Genomic DNA, 21,331 nt, shown 5'->3' with positions numbered 1-21,331 from the left:
AAGTGAAAGGAAGAAAAGAAATTGAGAATGTATCTCGTGCTCCACGAATATGGAGAAATTTTCGTGAATTTTTTTCCCTTTTCGAATTGGGAGAAACAAACGAATGAATTTGAATTTTTTGAATTCCGTAGACAAAAGTTAATAATTCCATCTCGAGGGAATCTTTAAAGAGATTCGATCGTTCGTAAAAACTTTATTACCGATTTTACTCGATCGGATATTCTTCGTAAAATTTCTTGGTAAAATTCTCACGAGAGAAGCTCGATATCGTTTTTCCCTTTACGCGTTAGATTTTGCAACAGAATAAACGAGCGTATACGGGTAACGACGATAACTTTCTACGAGGCTCTGTTGAAAGTAACAAATTGGATCTAGAAATAAAATTCCAATTCCAGAGATACCTCTATTGAAAATCAACGGTGGAAACGGTTCTTGTTCCGTGTTATTTTGCAAACAAACGTGACACGGTGCCGCGATTACTCATCAGCCTGCGTCGGGCTCGATTCTCTGCGCCCAAGTGGGAAGGGGAACAACTCCCGCGGAGCTCAGACTAATGAAATTATCCGGTCCGGGACCCCCTGCGACGACATCACCAACCTACGACAGCCAGTTATCCCGTGATTACGCAGTTACGTATCACAACGTGTCTACCTATGTGAAAACCTATGGTCTTTTGACGTCTATTGAGCGAAGGGAGGATCGGAGCACGAGTAAATCAATTTGAGGATCAATTTCCATCGTCGGTAAAAGATTACATCCGTTAATATTTACGAGATGTAGAAATCTTTGCATAATCGCCACTCTAAATAAATATGAATGAAAATATTAATCGCGATTTCTCTTCCCTTCTTTTCTTAGGATTGGGAGATTAAAATTTAATCTGAAACAACGGTCGATCGAATACTCGGTTGAGAAAATTGACAGAAACTCGAGAAATCCCATAAAATCACGAATTGCAAGTTCGATCATAAGTGAACGGCGCTATATACAAGAGGCGAAGGTAGATTTTGCGAGGTAGTTCAGCCTCGTTACAATTAGCTCGGAGGCGCGATCTAATAAATCGTTAATTGGAAACTGTGGGACTATCCGCGAGAAATTCATGGCCTCGAGGAGACCGGCTCCAATTATCCTTTTGACCACGGCTCCCTCCCTTAATAAATCGTTAATTGGAAACCGAGCCTGATAATTAGGGGAAAGCCTGCCGCGATGTCCACCGTGGAAAGGTGGAAAAACTTCGCGATCGTTCGGACACAATGATAATTTACGATGGCCTCGTTAGCGTTTCGCGGCGCTCCGTTTCTCCCCCTCTCGACACGCTACCGCTCCGGCAACCCTATCCCCGATGTCCAGGGCGTGGCGGATCGGTGATTTAGTAAAGTCATTTGTGCCGATAATGTTGACAGATGCCGTCCATCCTGGGTCCTGTTACGCTGGACTGTGCAACAGGATCTCCTCGTGATTTCAAGGGGTGGAAACGTGACTATCTCTCGCGGATATCGGGTAGAAATTTACCACGAAAAATGGCATACGCGATTTTTCTAACACGAAAGGATCGTGGGATTGATGTCTCATCGAATCGATTTCAATTTTGGATACAAAATCTTGGAAGATTGGAATCTTGAAACCCTTACGCGGATTGAGTAAATAAAAAAAGGGTTCGGTTGTTTCGTTTTTGAAGAAATATTTTGAAAGGAATATTGCGGGCTTGGAGGATTAAAAGATTTAGTTTCTAATTTGGGAGATTTTCAGTATTCTTAGGTGATTCCTCAAGTTTAAATTAGTAAGTTTAAAGTGTTTTATGAATACTACGCTAACGGTACCTCGGTGCAATAAAATTCATTGCGGCAATTGGAAATGCGGCATCGGGGTGTAAAAATAAAATACGACGACTGCTGCTCCTCCACTATGTGATAATACAGGTAGGAATAATACATGGGTTAAATTAAAGCTAAGCATCATCATTGAAATAGTCGTATATATCTCACCCGAACTCAATTATATCTTCTTCTGAACGTAACATCGGAAGATATTACTCGTTTCCGTAGAGGGATTTTCCCGGCGTACCCGGAGCTGAACCGAATGAAATTTTCATGGAAACCTGGACTTAATTGCCGAGATAACGTGAAAACACAGTGGATTCCAGGCGTAAAGAGTCACGGAACAACATATCCGCGTGTTGTTTCGCGTGACGAGTGCGGGCGTGCATCATCTTCGTCGACGATCGTGCACGTGAGAACACGTTAGATCGGTACTTCCGTGAGAGGGAAGGAGGACTGATCGTGGAGAAAGAAAAAAAGGGAGGGGGGAGAGGAAAAAAATGAAAGAGAAGGGACGTACTCGAAGAAGAAACTGACCTGCGTTTGCGTTAATCCAAGACTCGCCGCAAGCTCCGCTCTTTCCGGTAACGCGAGGTATTGCGTTCTCTGGAACCGCCTGTTGAGCTGTTGCAACTGAAGGCTGCTGTAAATCGTCCGTGGTTTCCTCATCTTCTTTCCTTTACCGTTCCTCAAGGAACCGCCGCCACCACCGCCGAGCTCGTCCACCAGACTGCCACCCTTGTCACCCAATGGCGAGAGGTCTGCGAACATGCACCACCCTAATATCAACTTTCAGAATCCTCATCACCGATTGTGTACGAACTAAAGAGAAATTGAACAGAAAGTTGGAACGATCGATTCGACGTTTCGAAGATTGGGACGAAAGATTTGGGAAAGAAAGGCGAGGGGAAGAAGATAAAAGATACGGTGGAGGTGTTGACTCTGGATGGAGAGGAAAGAGGATGGAAGGCTTGTCGAAGATCGCGACAAAGGTTCGGGCGTAGGTAGCCGCGATAAATCATGATTAATCTCGTGTAATTTGCCACGTGTGATCGTTATCGCGGCGAACAATATCGGAGTGCTAACCATAGTGTAATTAATTAAAAAAAAATTGTTATAAATTAATCATCGAATAATTACGCACCGACTAAATAAACGCATCGTGCCAGCCCGGCCAACGCTATCGTACGTACGATCGCGCCATTATGTTTATACCCTAATTACAATGTAGCGTAATACGGCGCACGGTGTGAATCCTTGAACGTAACACAGTCATTTAGAAATCCAAACAGGCGAGCCTTGTCATTTTCCACCGATGGTGATTTCAAGCAAATGTCAACAGTGATAAAAATTCGCCAAGTACGTATCAAAGGCATGGCCTCTAATTTAACTTCCCGTGCTTTCTGCGTTTCGGAAAAGGTAGAAATGGAATAGGGAAGAGAAGAAAACGACGAAATCTGAAATTATAATAGCAACTTGGAATTAGCGATACCGAATTTTGCATGTATACGATGCCGCGTACACTGTACACATACCCGCACATACACATCACACACGCGCTAGCACACACGACGACGTAAAATTCTTATGATTTATTGCAAAAAGGGAAGCGAGGGCGTGTAAGGGGTAACCCGTGGATCAACGAGTTACAAGATCGATCGCGAAACGACACGGCCGTAATTCTGATTACGCGTAAAATGGCAGATACATTTTATTAACGAGCGATTCCGTTTGCACGGCTGCTTATCCTCGCGGATACACCGCACTGTTCGCCGCCATTGTGACGAATGAGCAATCGCGTGTTGATACACACGAGGTTTCCATAGGCGAAAGATTCTTCGAGAAGGCGGTGTCCTTCGTTCAACGAGACACTGTTTTTGCGCTGTCGTGACCGATATCGTCGAATACATTAACCTACACTATATCCCGTCAGGTGAACGCGATAATGTTTATTCGGTGTTTTTATCGGTTTTATGGCTGGCGGGTGAGGGGAGTCGTGATGTCACCGAATATATATCGCATCACTTTGAAACGAATAATGGCTGCTTTGTTATCTGTTTGCCTATATATATTTTCATATAATGACTAATGTTTACTTACGAGAATTATTGAAAAGTACTATACCTCTGTTACTGGTTTAATTGGGCAGAAAAGCAATATTTATATACTCGTGTTTTGAGAATAGTAAAGGAATAATGCGGTAATTATAACATTTCCGGTTTGAAAATTTATATACTGTCAGCCAATTTCATATTCTAATTGTTTTTTTGTGTTCAGATTAAATATATGCTTTTTAACATACTAAGTGACTAATATAATATTGATTATAATCTATGTGTTTTTATGAATTTGTCACGATCACTCGAAAAATCTTCTTCTTATCGAAATAATTTCGAAGTTGTAAAGCATCATTAAGAAAATTTTTTAAAATATCATTCATTCGATTAAAAGGATATTCGCCCACACTGATATTTCATAAATTCCCACAAATGGAACACATCGACGCTGCAACTGTACGAGAATGTCACGCAGTATCGAATCGCATTTCTTATCACGAACACAACGAATTTATCGCCGCTCGTTGCCCATTGATTAGCCGATCAACCGCCTGTTAATCACAGCCTCTGATGCAACGCAAGTGCGGCCAAGTAAGAAAAATCGGTGGACGAAAGGAGTTTACGGTTTTACAACACATTTTTCTCGGGTGTAGAGCGGCCGCGTTGCGAGATCATTAACGCTCGGCCGTATGCAAAACGGCCGCTGAAAACCGCTCGCGTCGCGGTGAAACTGCTACTTTGCCGTAATTCGCTCATTTGCGAACGGTCGTGCGTTCCCAACTTCCTTCGCAACCTCGTTCCCTTCCCGATTTTCGCGTGTACGCGATCGATCGATTATTCAACGGGAATAATCGTCCTCGAAGGCAATTTGCCGACCTATATATATATATATATTCCCGATCGTGGAACATAAAACATAAATGCGTATCACCGAGAAGAAAAGCAGATGAACTATTTAGAAGTGGAATTTCTTAGATATGAGAATACAGATCAAGTTTTTTAGTAATTTTCTTCTAAATAATGTAGTCGTTGGTCAATTATTTTGGAATTTTACCGATGTATAGAATAGAATAGAATAGAAAATAAAAATAAATTCGTGAAACTTACTTTTGCTTGTTGAAGAAAATTAGGAAATTCAACAGTGGTAAAAAGCAGAGAAAAAAAAGGAAATAAAAATAGAGGAGATTATTGCAATATATTGTTGGTGCATTTGCATCTGCATCACTTCTGAACCCTCGAATAATTGTGTGAACAGCAGTTTGAATCGTTCATAAAAAAAACAAAAGCATTCTCATTGGCATATATATGAGTGAGTATACATAAATATGTTTAACGTCAGTACAAAATTCCCGTACAAGTTAATGGTTTCCACGAAAATCGAATAAGTTTCGGATCAAAAAATAACGCCTTCTGGAAGCTGTTCGAGTTGCACGTTGGACTAAACACCAGAGTTAGACGAATAGTTTATTGTGGATCGCGCTGCAGCTAGCCGCGACCGGTGCACTTTGCGTGACGACCATTCGAACCCTACTTTTCTCATTGTCAGCTGGAGGAGGGGGGAGGAACGAACCAGGATCCGGTTGAGTGGCAGCCGCACGATATCTACGGATGTATCTACGCCAGAGAAAACACGACTTCCGCGCAAAATCCTCTGGACGAGATGAACATCGAGACGAGGATCGAGGCCCATCGTCATCTTCGACGCCGTCATCCACCTCTGACTCGAGTGCAGACCGAGTCTGTAGGTATCCACAGGCGTGCTCCACAGGTCGGTGGAACGCTAATCCTTGTGAAAACAACCGTTTAATACCTAATCCATCACCCTGGGCCCGGGTTCGGGGGGCGAGTTCGAGGGGCGCGCATTGTCTTTGAACCGTTCCGGATTAATTTGGCCTGGTGGTTGGTCGCTGCCAGGTCCAGTGACTAATGTAGAGTTCGGTAAAGGTAGCCACGCTAATTGGATTCTGGTTCCACGGGTGCATTCGCTTCTTCGTTGCAACTTTGACTGGACGTGGATGGGGGAGGGAGGAGGAAGAGGAGAAGGGGGAGGGAGCGATGACAAGGGAGGCCGAAGTGAGAGCAGGGCAAGCACGAAGAGGAACGATGTTAATGGCTGGTTCATTTGTCGCGACGATGAGATTGCTCGCCGATATATTCTATCCGAGGGAGACAATGTTTGCGCATCGTCGAGTGTGAAATCGTGCGGAGGATCTTGGACAATTGTGTACACGATCTCGCCTCTCCTTTCGTATTCTCTTGGCTCTGATGTGTCGTCGTCGGTCAAGTCCCCGATGACTTCATTTAGAGATATTGAAAAAAATTGATGGAAGAAATTTTTCACGCGCGATGATTTCGAAATGTGCTGGTTAGACCGTGTATTTTTTTTTCTTTCATTAGATCTTGTTTCGTAATTAATCTCGTTATCAACGAGGTGTGATTTTTTTTGTACATATATATATAAATACCAATTTATTGAAATTACTGAAAATACTTAGATGGGAATATGAAAATATATTTGGAGAAGAAATAAAGAATTGTGGGAATTTCAAAGTAATTATTTTCAATTAAAAGAAAAAAATTCTCAACTAAACGTTCTACGAATTCTTCTCTTTTTTGAAATATTATTATTATGGAATAGTAAAATGTCGCGTATTTTGACAAAAAAGCTAGCAAAAAAGTTAGAGGCACAGAAGCACAGGTGGTTAGAGAAGCTCGAGAAGGATGTGCAAACAATGGCGTGCACCTTGGTAATTAACTCGATCGCGATTCTAAAACGATATTTATTATTTAATTAATTCAATCGCCTTCATCAGCGGGACAAACGAGGATTACGAGAGGAACGACGAGTAAATTCTTTCGTCGCAATTTGTCACACGCGTAAACGAGCCTCCTCGTAAACGATTAATCCCTAACGATCGGCACACGATACGTTCGAATTAACCAATTATCGCGGTACAATTACGACGAATCTCGCGTTACAACGCGGAAGACGCGTGTTGTGAAGAAGTGGAACAAGGAAAAAAAAACAAGAGAAAAAAATGGAAAAAGTAATTGCGATTGAATGATCTACGAGGATCGGCGAACGATCGATAAATGAACGGAGCGACACGTGGCGAGATCGTTCGATAAATCAATTTCCAGTGTTATCGTGGAACACTGTCACAACACTTTAATGAAAATCGACGGCACATTACGACACGACGCGGTCGTGGCAATTCGTCGGCCGGAGATCCAACTCCCTCGAGCGAAATTTTCTAGCCGGCCGATCCGGTTTTTTACGTACTCGTCATAATTCTATCCCATCGGAGCTCGTTCTAATGGTTTATGAAAACCGAGCACGAAAAAATTGTCATCCTAATGAGAGAAAATGACCTATAATCTGAACGATTCCACGGAACGGTCGTGGCCACTGAAGAACCCACATGGTAGAACGGTAGCCCATTACGTTACTACGATTCTAACCCTTGGAAAATGACACGCGTTTCTTTCTTTCGGCCTATTCGATGGTCAAGCATTTCCAATTTAATCGCGATCGATGTAAAAATATCAGGATCAGGAAAATTGCCGAGAATTCAACCCTCGCGATCGTTTACAGGATTCTTCCATTAGAGAAAAAGCGAACGATATCGCGTAATTCGCCACTGTATCTCGAGGGGCGAACCCCTTTCGATGCGCTTCCTCATCGGAGATTCATCGGTTCTTTTTCTTTTTTTTTTTTTTATTCTCATAGTAATTTCGATAAACTCACCGATTTAAGATTATCTATAACCGATATGTCTGTGCTTACGAACTATCCGAAGGGGTGGTACCAATGGGTGAAAGCCTCTCGTGGTTTCCATAATGCAGAAACGTTGGAACGTGCGCGTTCACGGGGGTAAAAGACAGGTGGAAGAAGAACATCGGTCATTATTAATTTACGGGGGTGGAAAGGGTTCTCAGAGGGTTGTCGATTGTCTCCCCTCGTAGGGACGGGTAGAAACGTGCATCTATAGCGAGAGTTTCCACGGAATGAGAAAAAAAAAAGAAAAAAAGAAAAAAGAAGAAGAAGTGAAACTCGTGTAAATTCCTCTTCAATTAATTTAGGATTTGTCTTCCGTGTCGCGAATACCGTCGCGTTTAAAGAACTGAATATTGCACGTTTACATCGACGCCAGGGGTATTGTTGTTCGTGGCCGTCGATTCGTGGATGACAGCTTCATTGGAGAGACGATACTACACCGATGGTGGAATGTATTCGAACGGATAATACTAACGACGACTGGTCGTTTTCTTCTTTTTCCATTCGTCGTGGCGACAAGGTTAGTTAGTGAAAGATCGATACCGACTTTTCTTTCACGATGAAACACCGGGAAATTCAAAGATAAGAATGTGTGAACGAATAATTGTATTTACATTGGTGAAATTTAATTGGCAATTTATTATCGCGCGAAGAAGGAAATAGAAATGAATATTAAAATTGCTTTAATAAAGATTGTTTACGCGAATTAATATATTTAGAAATATAATAAATATTTGCGATACTTTGTGCACGTTATAGAAAATAATTTTCTTCAAATTTTTGCTTATCACGCGCTCTTTCACTTTTGTAATATTTCATTTACCAATTACTATAATCTTCGTATCAATTTCATCCATTTTAACATCTCGAACATGTTTCGAAAAATTTTGGAAATATCCAATAAAAATTTTCTTTAAAAACAAAATTTTCCATAAACATTCATAATCGATTACTAGCACGAAAATCGAATTAAGAAGAAATGTCTTAGTATTCCAATTCGATAAGTTAGTATAAATATATTTCAACTATATATATTTGAAGTTGAAAAAAATTGACAAAGCAGAAAAAAAGAAGAAAAAGAGGAAGAAGGTGAGGAAGATGTGGAAAGAAACAGTGGAACAGTTGCGTATTTGGCTGTTTGAATATCTAACAGCGTTTTTCGAGGACACTGGGAGGCCGCGACTATTCTCATTCTGCCGAGGGGGGCTTTTTGTTTCGTTCGTTAGCCGCTTTGCGGGACTTTTTCGGGTCCCAAGAGGATTCTCTTTCCTAGTCGTATATCTTATTCCGCTTCTCGAACGTTATTGTGCCTGTCCAGGCCGTCGACCGACCACTACCTGCCACTCTAGATTCTCTCTTCCGTTTTCGTTTCTTTTTTGAATCATCCTTCCACACGAGAAACCAACATTCGAGGCAAGAGGTTCATTTTGCATCCATGGATCGACACACGTGACGTATTTCCATTGATCCGATCTATCGTACGGAGAAGATTAGATAATGAAACTACTAAGTGATGTTAGAAGCAAAGGAGTATCGTCTCTATGTAATTATCGATGAGTTATGACTGGAGTTATGGAATGGCGAATATGAATTTTCACTTAAGAAAACACGCAAGATTAAATGCATCTTTCTAAAGTAGAAATCTATCGGCGGGATTAGACAAGCGACATTATTCGAGGAATTAGGAAATATTATAATCGCATAACCACGAGGCTGGCACGATGCTTCTTTATAATCTCTTCGACAGTTGAAGTCCGCGCAATTTAAAATTGATTTCAAATCGTCCGATCGAAAACTTTGAAAAGTTCACGGTAAATTCGAATCTCATCCAGTTGATTGATTACAAATCGACACAGCAATCATCACCGTGAACCTTCCAACACCCCCTCGTCCCAAGAAATCACTAAAATATCACGCTTAAACAAACAAGACGTCGAAATTCAACATCCTCGCGATCCGATCGACTACCGATTTCGAGGGACGAAGGAGGCCAACAACTAGGTTAACTATTCTAATAATAGAAATATAAAAATGGCTGCGAATACATACAGTTAGGGTACTCACCGTCCTTGGGCGGCGAGGGGCATTGAGGCGCGTACGATCCCAGGTGATATCCGTAAGCGTTGTGCTGGTGCATGGGCGCGAACGGATATCCGGCCAGCGCGGACCTAGGACTGGGGAATCCTGCATCCGCGTGTTGCTGGTTCCCGCTGCCTGGTCCCGACGTTTGGTGACTTAGCGCCCCGACTTGATGGGAGAACTGATGGGCGCCGGGCACGTTGTGCCCACCTGGGTAACCGCCACGCAGGCTGGCAGGATTGTACAGATTATTGTGTTGCAGCTCGATGAACGCTGATTTGCCACTCTGCGAGACGGGCGTGCTCGAGGTCGTGCTGTCGCCGCCGTTCCCAGGTGGTCCAGGTGTCACCGAGCCCAGCCCCGTGTGATGAAGATGCTGTTCCATGTCGGAACCACCACCTCCTGCACCCGCACCACCGCCACCGCCGCCACCGCCTCCGCCTGACGGTCCACCGCCACCCGACATGCTGTTCGGGGTCGGGGTACTAGACGGACAGGGGTCGCCCGCCCCGAATGGGCTCCCCAGGTCCGTGAAGTTGAGCGTCGTCGTGCTGCCCGGACGCTCCACCTTAGTCGCGACGTCGATGCCGCCGCCACAGCCTACGGTTCTCGCGGACAAACTCGCCGACGACGTCGTCGCCGCCGCCGTCGCGCGAACACCGTACGGGGCCCGAATCTTGGGGGCCTCTGTTTCACGATTCGCGACTCTTCACTATTGTTGCCCGGATCACGGATACGTTGTTGGATCGTAGATGAGGAGAAGAGGCGACATCTCCGATTTTTTTGGCGACTTATTTCTTTCTTTTTCACGTGGATGGTTTGGCTGATTCCACTGGTGGCGATAAGAGAGACAGATGCTTGTTCGTTGACTCGAAGAACTGATTAGATCAGTCGCTGTAACTGTCACTGTAATTGTCACAGGATTTGATTACATGTATATATATATATATATATATATTGTTTCTCTCACGTGTTCACACGTATACACACTTATTTGAGAAATTTTTTGGTAGAGTTTGAGTTAGATCGATTACAGTTAAATCACTAAAAAGCACTTCACCCGCGTAGCAGTTTACGGAACTGAATCCAACTGTTGTTGTTTGTACGGTGACAAAGGATGTACACCAAAGTCATGCACAGGAAGTTTCGTGCGTCACTGCGCGAGCTCGTCACGCGTCAGCTCGTCATCGATTCGCGGTAACGTTCTCCACGACCGCGTAAACCGGCCATTGATGTGCGATTCTTTTCACTGCGCGACGGAGCGCGGGTATCGCGCTCTCGATTCTTCCGATCGCGATTTCAATTACCGGTCACTGTTAATCACGCCTCGATCGCACCACACCGGGTCGAGGTCCCGGCTTAATTGGGGGGGACACTTGGCCGAAATGGAAAATCCCGAGATCGGCGATATCGCAATTTGCGCTCCAACTCGTCCGACGGGGGACCGGCAATCTGTTGATCCGAATACTGTGCGGTCCTATCGTGACAGTACACTCGCGCGAACTGCGTGATTTAATTGTACGTCGCCGATGACACAGAGGCGTGCGCGCGCGCGCACGCTCGCTCTCGTTCAGCGGCAGCCAGCAAGTGCTTTTTCCACACGCGCGTATGCTGTGATTATTCGACGCCGATGAGCATCGTGGCTCGGCCGACGTGGTGTCGACGTGGAAAACGGTAACGACGATGCGCCGGCCAGGGTACAGAAGTAAGAAGAAGAAGAAGAAGGCGACGACGGCGACGAAGAAGAGAGAAAAGCACACACGCGCGCCTGGCCCAGTAACTGCAGTGCACACCGCGCGGCGCGGACCGGTATAATGATACATAATGAAGCCCGAGCCTCTCCCCGGAGCCCGGTGCACGGTTTCCGAAAGTCGCCGCGGTGGCGCCACTCAAGGCCACGCCCACACCGGCCGTTAGCGCGCCCACCGATTGGCCGCTCCACCATTCCCCCACTCCGCGGCTGTGACGTCTAGCTGCTCGATTGGTCGCGCGGAGGCCATTATGGTGTCCGTGTGGGCGGTGGCGTAACTCGGCCACGCCCACACGATTCCTGACACCCTCGGGGCCCCTTCGCTCGTCGAGGTGTTTTCTCTACCTGCCCGGGGACCCTTTTCGTTCGTCGTGCGCGTACTACGCTGCCACTACTCCCGACAGACTCCGTCGGGGGTATAGCTTGGCAAAGAAAGCCAGAGACCACGCTTCGACCAGCTACGCTTGTATGCATGGAACGCGGACTTTCGACCGCCAAAGAGACTCCCCCGGTTCCCCTATCGACCGCGAATTCGACGGGAATCGAGGGTTGAGGGTGACGCTGACATCTGGGACGCGAGTGAATTTCCTTTCTCCAAAGATCCGGTGGTTTTAGTTTTTGTTACGTTCCTCGAAATTGGAATGTTCTTTCATTCGCGGTTCTTGTAATCTTTCTTGTGACGCTTATTTTTATTTTATGGTAAATATTACGGTTCGATTTTTTTAAATTAATCAGAATGAAAAAAAAAATATTGAATTCGAAATTTTTTTTTCCTTTCAATTGATTCCTCGTGTTCTTCTGAATTTGGTTTTTATATTAAAAATGAAGAATTTAAGAAGATACAATGAAATAAAGGACAATCGAACGTCAACGTGACAGTTTGGCAACAGACGTCCTTGGCTCCGCCCATTAACCCACCGCGAAAGGAGTGGACCGGTATTGGAGGTGGAGCAGCTTGAACGACACGTTTTTCTGTTCTCACGTACACGCAACTCGTTTGCTAATTACTTGGATCCATTTTTCGAAGGGAATCTTTTATCGAACGTAGTCGGTACGGTAATTTTTCATTAAAGTCGTACATACCATATCTTCACGAATTAATTATTCATCGAAGATGTAAAATCATTTCTCATAGATTTTTCTCTTTCCTTGATATCCATTTTTCTTTTATTCTTCTCATTCGTCAAATATTTTTAACGATTCTACAGGATGGTTACAATCGTGGATCGTAGAAAATTGCACACCGCGAAAAGGAACAACGCGTCGATCCGTGTGACCTAAATTTTCCTCGAAAGATGCTAATCTGGTTGGCAGTCGCATTATAGGTAATAGAATTTTTTATCGGAACAATTTCGCGCCGGTTATGCAGAGGCCGGTAGCACGATGGAAGAAAAAAATTTCAGCCAGCGAGCAAATTTCGTAACGCGACTGGCCTTTTTTTGCCGATCGTATCGGTGCGAATGCAACAACACGGTAGACAAGTGAAGGCGCTGAAAAGGATAAAATCCTGGATAATCCAAAGCGTGGTTGCTCGCCCACGAGCAATCTTTGTTTCTTTTATGTCTCTATCTATATAATTAATACTCATCATCGAGATAAATTTTTCCAAAATAAAATTCAAAACAAAAATTCTTTATATTTTTTCTCCCATTTGTGCTATACGTTTCCACGATAAATCACCACCTCGTATTTCATATTATCGCACAAATGTCGCAACACGTTTTATCGAATGACGAGTCAACATTGTACAACATCGTCAAATATTTAGTCGTCCGTAATGTTGCCTGATTGCGAATGGGATGCGCGTCATTGGCTCTGGTTACGGGACAAGATTAAAGCTGACAAAATCAGGACGACAGCAAACGTCTAATTAAGTCGAAAGTCTTGGAGCGGGTGGGAAACGACACGTTCCTCGCAGCTCACCGCCCCTTATCTGATCGTTCCTAATCGTCTTCCCAGAATTGACGTTATTTTTTTCTCTTTCTCTCTCTCTCTCTCTCTCTCTCTCTCTCTCTCTCTCTCTCTCTTTCTTTCTCCCTTCCGCCGACGGCAATTTTTTCCATCCATTCTCCATAGTTACCAACGGATCCATTGTTCGTCACAGATTTAACTAGAATGGATTATTGCGGTAAATTTACCCGACCGCGTAATCGGTGAATAATTTTAATTATGCACAAATTTAAGCACATGCATGAATTGATATTATTTTATCTCACTCCCCTCTCATTTTGTCAACCCCGCATGGGAAATCTCAAATACGAGTCTGTTTACTTGGCATTCCCAGATATCGATGATAAGAATTCCAATTTCATCCTTCCCCTAGCCAGCTTCATCAACCACTATTTCACTTCTCCGAGGACCATCGTGCCAGGACAACAATAACATTCTCAGCACTCAAGTTTCGCGAATAACGCGGTAAATATATGCACGTATATTACAGGAAGTCGTGCCCTAACCGAGACCGAGTTCGAATTTCAAAAGCAAAAAAAAAAAAAGCGTCATTGCGATTCGACGAAAAAGCAGCACTGCATCCTGGCTAGACTAGTTAATAAAAATTTCTCACTCCTTCACTCTTACATCAGGATCACGATATTTTTCTACATCTTTCGCCAAATTCATTCTTTCCTTTTGCTTTGCTCCTTCACTTCTTTTCCGCCTTATTTTCATCAATTCCTCCTCCTCCTTATTTTTATCAATTCCTCCTCTTCCTTATTTTTATCAATTCCTCCTCCTCCTTATTTTTATCAATTCCTCCTCTTCCTTATTTTTATCAATTCCTCCTCTTCCTTATTTTTATCAATTCCTCTTCCTCCTTATTTTTATCAATTCCTCCTCTTCCTTATTTTTATCAATTCCTCCTCTTCCTTATTTTTATCAATTCCTCCTCCTCCTTATTTTTATCAATTCCTCCTCCTCCTTATTTTTATCAATTCCTCCTCCTCCTTATTTTTATCAATTCCTCCTCTTCCTTATTTTTATCAATTCCTCCTCTTCCTTATTTTTATCAATTCCTCCTCCTCCTTATTATTATCAATTCCTCCTCTTCCTTATTTTTATCAATTCCGCCTCCTCTCCCTTATTTTTATCAATTCCTCTTCCTCCTTATTTTTATCAATTCCGCCTCCTTATTTTTATCAATTCCTCCTCCTCTTTATTTTTATCAATTCCTCCTCTTCCTTATTTTTATCAATTCCGCCTCCTCCTTATTTTTATCAATTCCTCCTCCTCCTTATTTTTATCAATTCCTCCTCTTCCTTATTTTTATCAATTCCTCCTCTTCCTTATTTTTATCAATTCCTCTTCCTCCTTATTTTTATCAATTCCTCCTCCTCCTTATTTTTATCAATTCCTCCTCCTCCTTATTTTTATCAATTCCTCCTCTTCCTTATTTTTATCAATTCCTCCTCCTCCTTATTTTTATCAATTCCTCTTCCTCCTTATTTTTATCAATTCCTCCTCCTCCTTATTTTTATCAATTCCTCCTCTTCCTTATTTTTATCAATTCCTCCTCTTCCTTATTTTTATCAATTCCTCTTCCTCCTTATTTTTATCAATTCCTCCTCCTCCTTATTTTTATCAATTCCTCCTCCTCCTTATTTTTATCAATTCCTCCTCTTCCTTATTTTTATCAATTCCTCCTCTTTCTTATTTTTATCAATTCCTCCTCCTCCTTATTTTTATCAATTCCTCCACCTCCTTATTTTTATCAATTCCTCCTCCTCCTTATTTTTATCAATTCCTCCTCCTCCTTATTTTTATCAATTCCTCCTCTTCCTTATTTTTATCAATTCCTTCTCTTCCTTATTTTTATCAATTCCTCCACCTCTTTATTTTTATCAATTCCCCCTCTTCCTTATTTTTATCAATTCCTTCTCTTCTTTATTTTTATCAATTCCTCCTCCTCCTTTTCTTTTTTATCAATTCCTCTTCTAAGTCAAATTTATCAATTCCTCCCCCTCTTTATTTTTATCAATTCCTTCTATAACTATCCTCAGCGTTCAGGTTTCGCGAAAAACGCGGCAGATATATGCACGTCTATTAGAGATAATCGTGTCCGAACCGAGACCGAGTTCGTATTTCAAAAGCAAAAAAAAAAAAACGGGTCATTGTATCTTGGCGAAAAACCGCCAGTGTATTCTAGCTAGACGTTAATGAAAATTTTTCTCTCCTCCTTTGCATTAAAATCGCGATATTTCTTTCTATATCTTTTGCGAAATTCATTCTTTCCTTTTGCTTTGCTACTGCACTTTTTTATTTTTTTATTTCTGCCTTCCCCTTTGCATCAATATCGCGATATTTCTTTCTACATCTTTCGCCAAATTCATTCTTTCCTTTTGCTTTGTACCTCCACTTTTTTATCAATTCTTCCAGTTCTTTATTTTTATCAATTTCTCCTATAACCATCCTTATCACTCAGGTTTCGTAAATAATGCGCAAGATATGTGCACATGTATTAGAGAGAATCATGCCCTAATTAAGACCGAGTTCGAATTTGAACGGCAAAAAAAAAACATCATTGCGTCTCGGCGAAAAGCCGCTACTGCACCCTGGCTAGACGTTAATAAATAAAAATTAATAAAATTTCTCCCTTCCTCCTTGCATCAATATCGCGATATTTCTTTCTACATCTTTCGCCAAATTCATTCTTTCCTTTTGCTTTGCGTCTCCACTTTTTTTTATCAATTTTTCGTCTTTATTTTTATTAATTTTCCCGCTTCTTTATTTTTATCAATTCCTCCTCTTCCTTATTTTTATCAATTCCTCCTCTTCCTTATTTTTATCAATTCCTCCTCCTCCTTATTTTTATCAATTCCTCCTCCTCCTTATTTTTATCAATTCCTCTTCCTCCTTATTTTTATCAATTCCTCCTCTTCCTTATTTTTATCAATTCCACCACCTCCTTATTTTTATCAATTCCTCTTCCTCCTTATTTTTATCAATTCCTCCTCCTCCTTATTTTTATCAATTCCTCCTCTTCCTTATTTTTATCAATTCCTCCTCTTCCTTATTTTTATCAATTCCTCCTCCTCCTTATTTTTATCAGATTCGATTATTATTTTCCAAGGCGAGATGATTGAAGAATTAGGCGCGACAGAAGAAAGATGAGAATCAAGAGTAAAGAAGCATCGAAGTGGAGACTGCCGCGTTAACACAGGGGACATTTCTTTGGCCAAATGGTAATTACATCTAATCAGTAATGCTGGCCACAATTACCAGGCTCGGCAGCGGGTATCGTCTGCGATGATACTAGTTGCCGGATAATATACCGTTCATTAACATTGCATCACGTTCCGACTAAGCGCACACCTACTCGATGCTTCAATTACACGCGAATATTTATTTCCGATGCACCGTGAGATTAATTACACAATAATCGACCGCAATGGAAAGAGCTAATTTTCGCATAAAGGACAATTCAGATTCCGTATCCAAGAGCCGAGTTAATTCAAATCTATTTTTTGCTATTTTTCTGCAAGTTTTTATTTTTAAACGATAATAACGTGATTGAAATTAATATTTTTTAGATTGATTTCAATAGGTATCTTTTAAAAATATATATTCAACAATTGTCATGCATTGAACGATTTTATTTCTGGATTAACATTCAAGTTATTCTATTCATCCAAATAATGAGAAAGGAGAATTCGAAAAATCAGGTACCGAGACTCGTCGGAGGATTTTTAAGCAGTAGGTCAAAGGCTCGAGGATAACCAGTATTCGTGTTTTAAAGGATCCGTTTCCTCCCATCGATGGTTATAACCGGATGCAAAAATAACCATCGAAGTGCCGCCGGTGTGGTGCTTAAAATCGAATTTTTCTACGTCTCGCGAAGAAAATCACTTCCCTCTTGGTAATACAAGGGTACACGATGCGCCCTCAGGTACGGTACTAGGCCAAAAGAGCGTGGCACGCTCTTACCAGCGCGAAATTACATTGGGGGGCTAATTGCACGGCGGCGGTAGCGCAAACACGTGTCATCAGTTGACCACCACCACCACCACCATCACCACCGCCACGACCAACACCACCGACCCATCGGCATGGGCATCACCATGCAATGCCTATGGTGGGTAGCTGCCGCGGTCGGTTGTGTACGGTGAATTACGTAATTGAGGTAAATGGCGGCTATCCAGAGTGCGGGGAACTGTGCTAAATAAAATGCCATTCAATTAGGCGACGAGAGGACCCGCGTCGACGTTGCTCACCGTTACACTGTACGCCTGCCTGTGACGAGCCACCGTACAACTTTCCTAAAGCCGATAGCTTCTCTTCTCCTGTGCTCGAGCGAAACTTTCTACTTTAAAAAAGATCCCGCGACAGGAAGAATCGGCGGATAATTGAGCAGGCTTAATCAGCACGCCTTGTTGCTTCTCTTTCGAATGTCTGATCTCGGAATATCGGAATCTCTGTTCGGTGAATCGAATGAATGTTGAACTGTATTTGGGCAAAATGTGAAGAATTTAATGGAAATTTGACGTAAAATTTTTTTATTCGAATGAAACGTAAAAAAGGAGAAAATTTGGTTATGATAATGAAAACTTCAATAATTGAGTAAATAATTGAATTTTGTTTTTTTGACTGATATAACTCATCGTTGTGAAATAGATGATTGATGGAATAGCATAGATAAAAATTTTAATATAAAAGAATCTGAATTAAAATCCAGATTTTTAATCATATTCATAAAAAAATTAATTTTGTACAAATATCTGCAATCTACAGAAGAATTTAAATAAAATTTACTGAATGTCTATTCAAATTTAATAAAAATTTTCGAGGGATAAAATGAAAAAAATTGGTTGGTGTAATTAAATCTTAAGCACACTTTAGAAATATATGATGGTGTGACTGAAAAATTTAAGCGAAAAATTATAAAAACCTAATAGACTTTCACACGAAGAATTTTCAAGCTTTTATGTATCCATCTAAATGGTGAAAAAGATACATCGACGAATTTCCGCGTGTTTCTAATGGACCGATACGAGGGATGAAAGGGGAAGAAATCGATGGTTTAGCGAACGATGTTCCTTTCCATGGTTTCTTAACACACCTTCCATTTTTTTATGGACCAATTTTGCGATTCTATGCATCGAGAGAGGAAAACAGGAGCAACCATTCTCTTAGTGGAAAGTAGAATATAAACAGTAGCGGCGTGGAAACTCGCGGACGAAAATTACACGGCGAAGTGGCGGTTTTATACTATCCACGGTTCTCGTTTCCCGGGCAAATCAAAACGACGTAAAAATATTTCTAAATTACAGCGCGAAGTAACACTTTTATCGCCCCGGTGTAATTGCGACTCGCATCTCGCAAAACGAGAACTTTCTCTCGCCTCTACTTTCGCAGTTTCCGCGATCACCTCTTTTCCATTCCTTCTCATTTTCATTCCTGACTACGATCCAACGATTCTGCCTCCTTCTATCCCGTGGAAAAACAATTTTCATCGTCGTGCCTATTACACGACAGTATTAAATCAGAACAATTTTTCTTTAAATAATTCTCAGATAAATCGATAAAATTAAAAATATAGGTCAATGAAATACTAAGAGAAAATTTAAAAATTCATTTCAAAAGAGAAAAGAGAAAATCTTTACGTTAAAAATTATTGGTCCTAAAATTTAATTGAAAAAACAAAGTAAAAGGATTTAAAAGAATTATTGAATTTCAAAGAGATGCATTTTCGTTTGTAAAGTTCGAAAATTCCACACCCTTCAATTCGTTTTCATTATTCCACAATCGCGATCATGAGGGTACGAGCAAAACTCGGAAGGGATAGAGGCCGGCCGATGGCAGATCTCGAAGAGCTGCTCGACGCCCGGAGCAGTGACAAGCACCGATCATAATTTTCGTTCTTTACTGCCAGAGCAGTAAAAGCCTGGACGAGTATGGGTGGGCGTTGCCCGCAAACATTGTGTTTGACCGTGTTCCACACGGTATTACCCCGTCCAAAATCGTTTCCTATATTTAGCCATGTCCCACCCCCGCCTATACTTGGAAGTAACTTCAAACATCCTACGCGTTTGTAAAACTCTCTAAGAAAAATGGACGAAATCGGCTCGGCCGTAATAAAAAGCGCCACCTCCTTGAAACGAGTTTATTTCCAATTCGAAAATGCATCGAAACTAGCTATGTCCATTTATACGTGCGGACAGGCGTGTACTCTTTTTTATTTTCTTCTTTTCCTTTCTTTTTCACGAACCTAGTTTATGCAGGCAAACGTGTACAAACGTATGCGGGTATGAAATTATAGATCAGGTGCACCAGATCGCTGAAACATCCGGCTCATTAAAATTTCAGTTTCGTTTAATTCGATTCGTAGTGTTATGCAGTTTTGCGATATCGAGAAAAACAAATCGCATCAAAAGTATATCGAACGAGTTGCATTGAGTCGCGATAATATTTAACGAGATTCGCGAAATTTATGATCAATGAAAGAATCGGATGAAAAGACAAACAACAGAAGGAAGAACAAAGAGACTGTTCAGAAAGGAGGAGGAAAGAGGAGGAAATAACGAGGATCGTAAAGATGGTTTCTGTAAGGGATGAAAACGTCTTGGAGGAATGAATGGCGCGTTCATGGCGAGAATATCAATGAGGGAGAAGATTCATCGAGTTTCTCCAGAATCGTGTCAATTGATGAATATTTACGAACATCCAGGATTTATTTATAGATCGAAATCGTGGAAAATTATCTCGAATTTTTGGTAGGAATTTGTAATTTATAATTTATCTGATGAATATCTTGGAATTATAATATGATGCACGCGCACAATCTGATGATTAATCTCGGCGCATACGGGGAAATTAACGACGATCGAACTTCTCTAAATTAAATGTTCTCGTTCCCCTCGCGAACGCAGGTTTTTAATGATTGTTCTAGAAAATCGATCCGATTCGAGATTAACCGGCCATTTCCCACGTTGGAATCGACTGGAGGCAAAGATCGATCGAGGAAAAAGAGGAACATCCGCCGGCACCTGTAACCTTTCATTGAAGAGATGTCCAGAAGAGAGGGCCACACCCTTCAACGATGGCGTTCCTACACCCTCTGGCCGATCGTCACTTTCTACGATGAAACTCGGCTTTTGTTTCTACCGTTCCATTCACCTAAAACAGCCGCAAGACCACAACGTTTCCTCTCCCTTTTCCACGTATCTGGAGGAAGGGAAAGGAAAAAAGAAAAGAAAAAAATAACGCGGCGGTATCGGAGGGAGGATGGAGAGGGGAAAGGAAGACGAAGGGAATGGAAGGGTAGGAGACAGAGAGTAGGAAACGGGTCAGTATAATTACAGGGGCGATCTTGGCCGAGTTGGATGAGTGACAGTGGAGACCACCTTTCTCGATCTAATGGCTCTTCCGTTGAGGAAGTGACGATTCAAAATTAGCTTGGAAAAATTACTTTCCTATACGGCGGCAAGGTGGAAGACATTGGACCGAATCGTAAACCAAAATTCTACAAACGTATACACGTTCCATCACTTTTATTCTACAATTAACTCTCTTTCAACCCCTGATCGGATACAATTAATAAAACGTAAAGAAGATTCTTAAATACAAATCTGAGAACCTCAAAAGTTTTGATATAATTATATTCGACTCTTCAGAAACCGAACGAAGAATAATCTTGATAAAGTTAGTTAGGTTGCACTCTCCTATGATAATTGCAAACCAGAATCTCCATATCACCGTTTCCTCGAGCCCGTGAGAGAAGGGTGGCTTCGTGGCCGCGTACAAAAGCTGGAAGACAATGGAGGGCGGAAAAAAGGGCGCTCGAGAGGAAAGGAGAGAGAGAGAGAGTATTGAGAGAGAACGTCAGCTGGCCGCGTTCTCGCGTGACGACGCTCCGAAC

The 21,331-nt window shown here is 42.0% G+C and overlaps 1 protein-coding gene and 1 long non-coding RNA gene across 6 annotated transcripts in view; one reads left to right on the top strand and one right to left on the bottom strand.

The window, feature by feature from the left end:
• LOC107996218 (homeotic protein distal-less) overlaps positions 1–11,559 on the bottom strand; it is a 75,327-nt gene extending 63,768 nt beyond the window's left edge. For 2 of the 5 annotated variants that reach the window (XM_017054168.3, XM_017054171.3), the window contains exons 1-2: positions 9,702–11,559; positions 2,355–2,596 (exon numbers count right to left, since the gene is read on the bottom strand). In XM_017054168.3, the coding sequence (XP_016909657.1) occupies positions 2,355–2,596; positions 9,702–10,197 (738 nt within the window). In that variant the 5' untranslated portion in view covers positions 10,198–11,559. The remainder of the gene's footprint in view (positions 1–2,354; positions 2,597–9,701) is intronic. The other 3 variants (XM_017054172.3, XM_017054170.3, XM_017054173.3) reach the window with 3 other exon arrangements.
• Positions 11,560–11,694: 135 nt separating this feature from the next.
• LOC114577308 (uncharacterized) lies at positions 11,695–13,086 on the top strand. Its single transcript, XR_003697294.2, has 3 exons — positions 11,695–12,180; positions 12,310–12,532; positions 12,690–13,086. It is a non-coding gene; the product is annotated as an uncharacterized LOC114577308 (long non-coding RNA).
• The last annotated feature ends 8,245 nt before the right edge of the window (positions 13,087–21,331 follow it).

The sequence above is a fragment of the Apis cerana genome, linkage group LG13 (assembly GCF_029169275.1).
Source record: "Apis cerana isolate GH-2021 linkage group LG13, AcerK_1.0, whole genome shotgun sequence".
In the NCBI taxonomy this organism is placed as follows: domain Eukaryota; kingdom Metazoa; phylum Arthropoda; class Insecta; order Hymenoptera; family Apidae; genus Apis; species Apis cerana.
The sequence above is the reverse complement of the archived record's forward strand: the minus strand, read 5'-3'. Positions and strand labels throughout refer to the sequence as shown.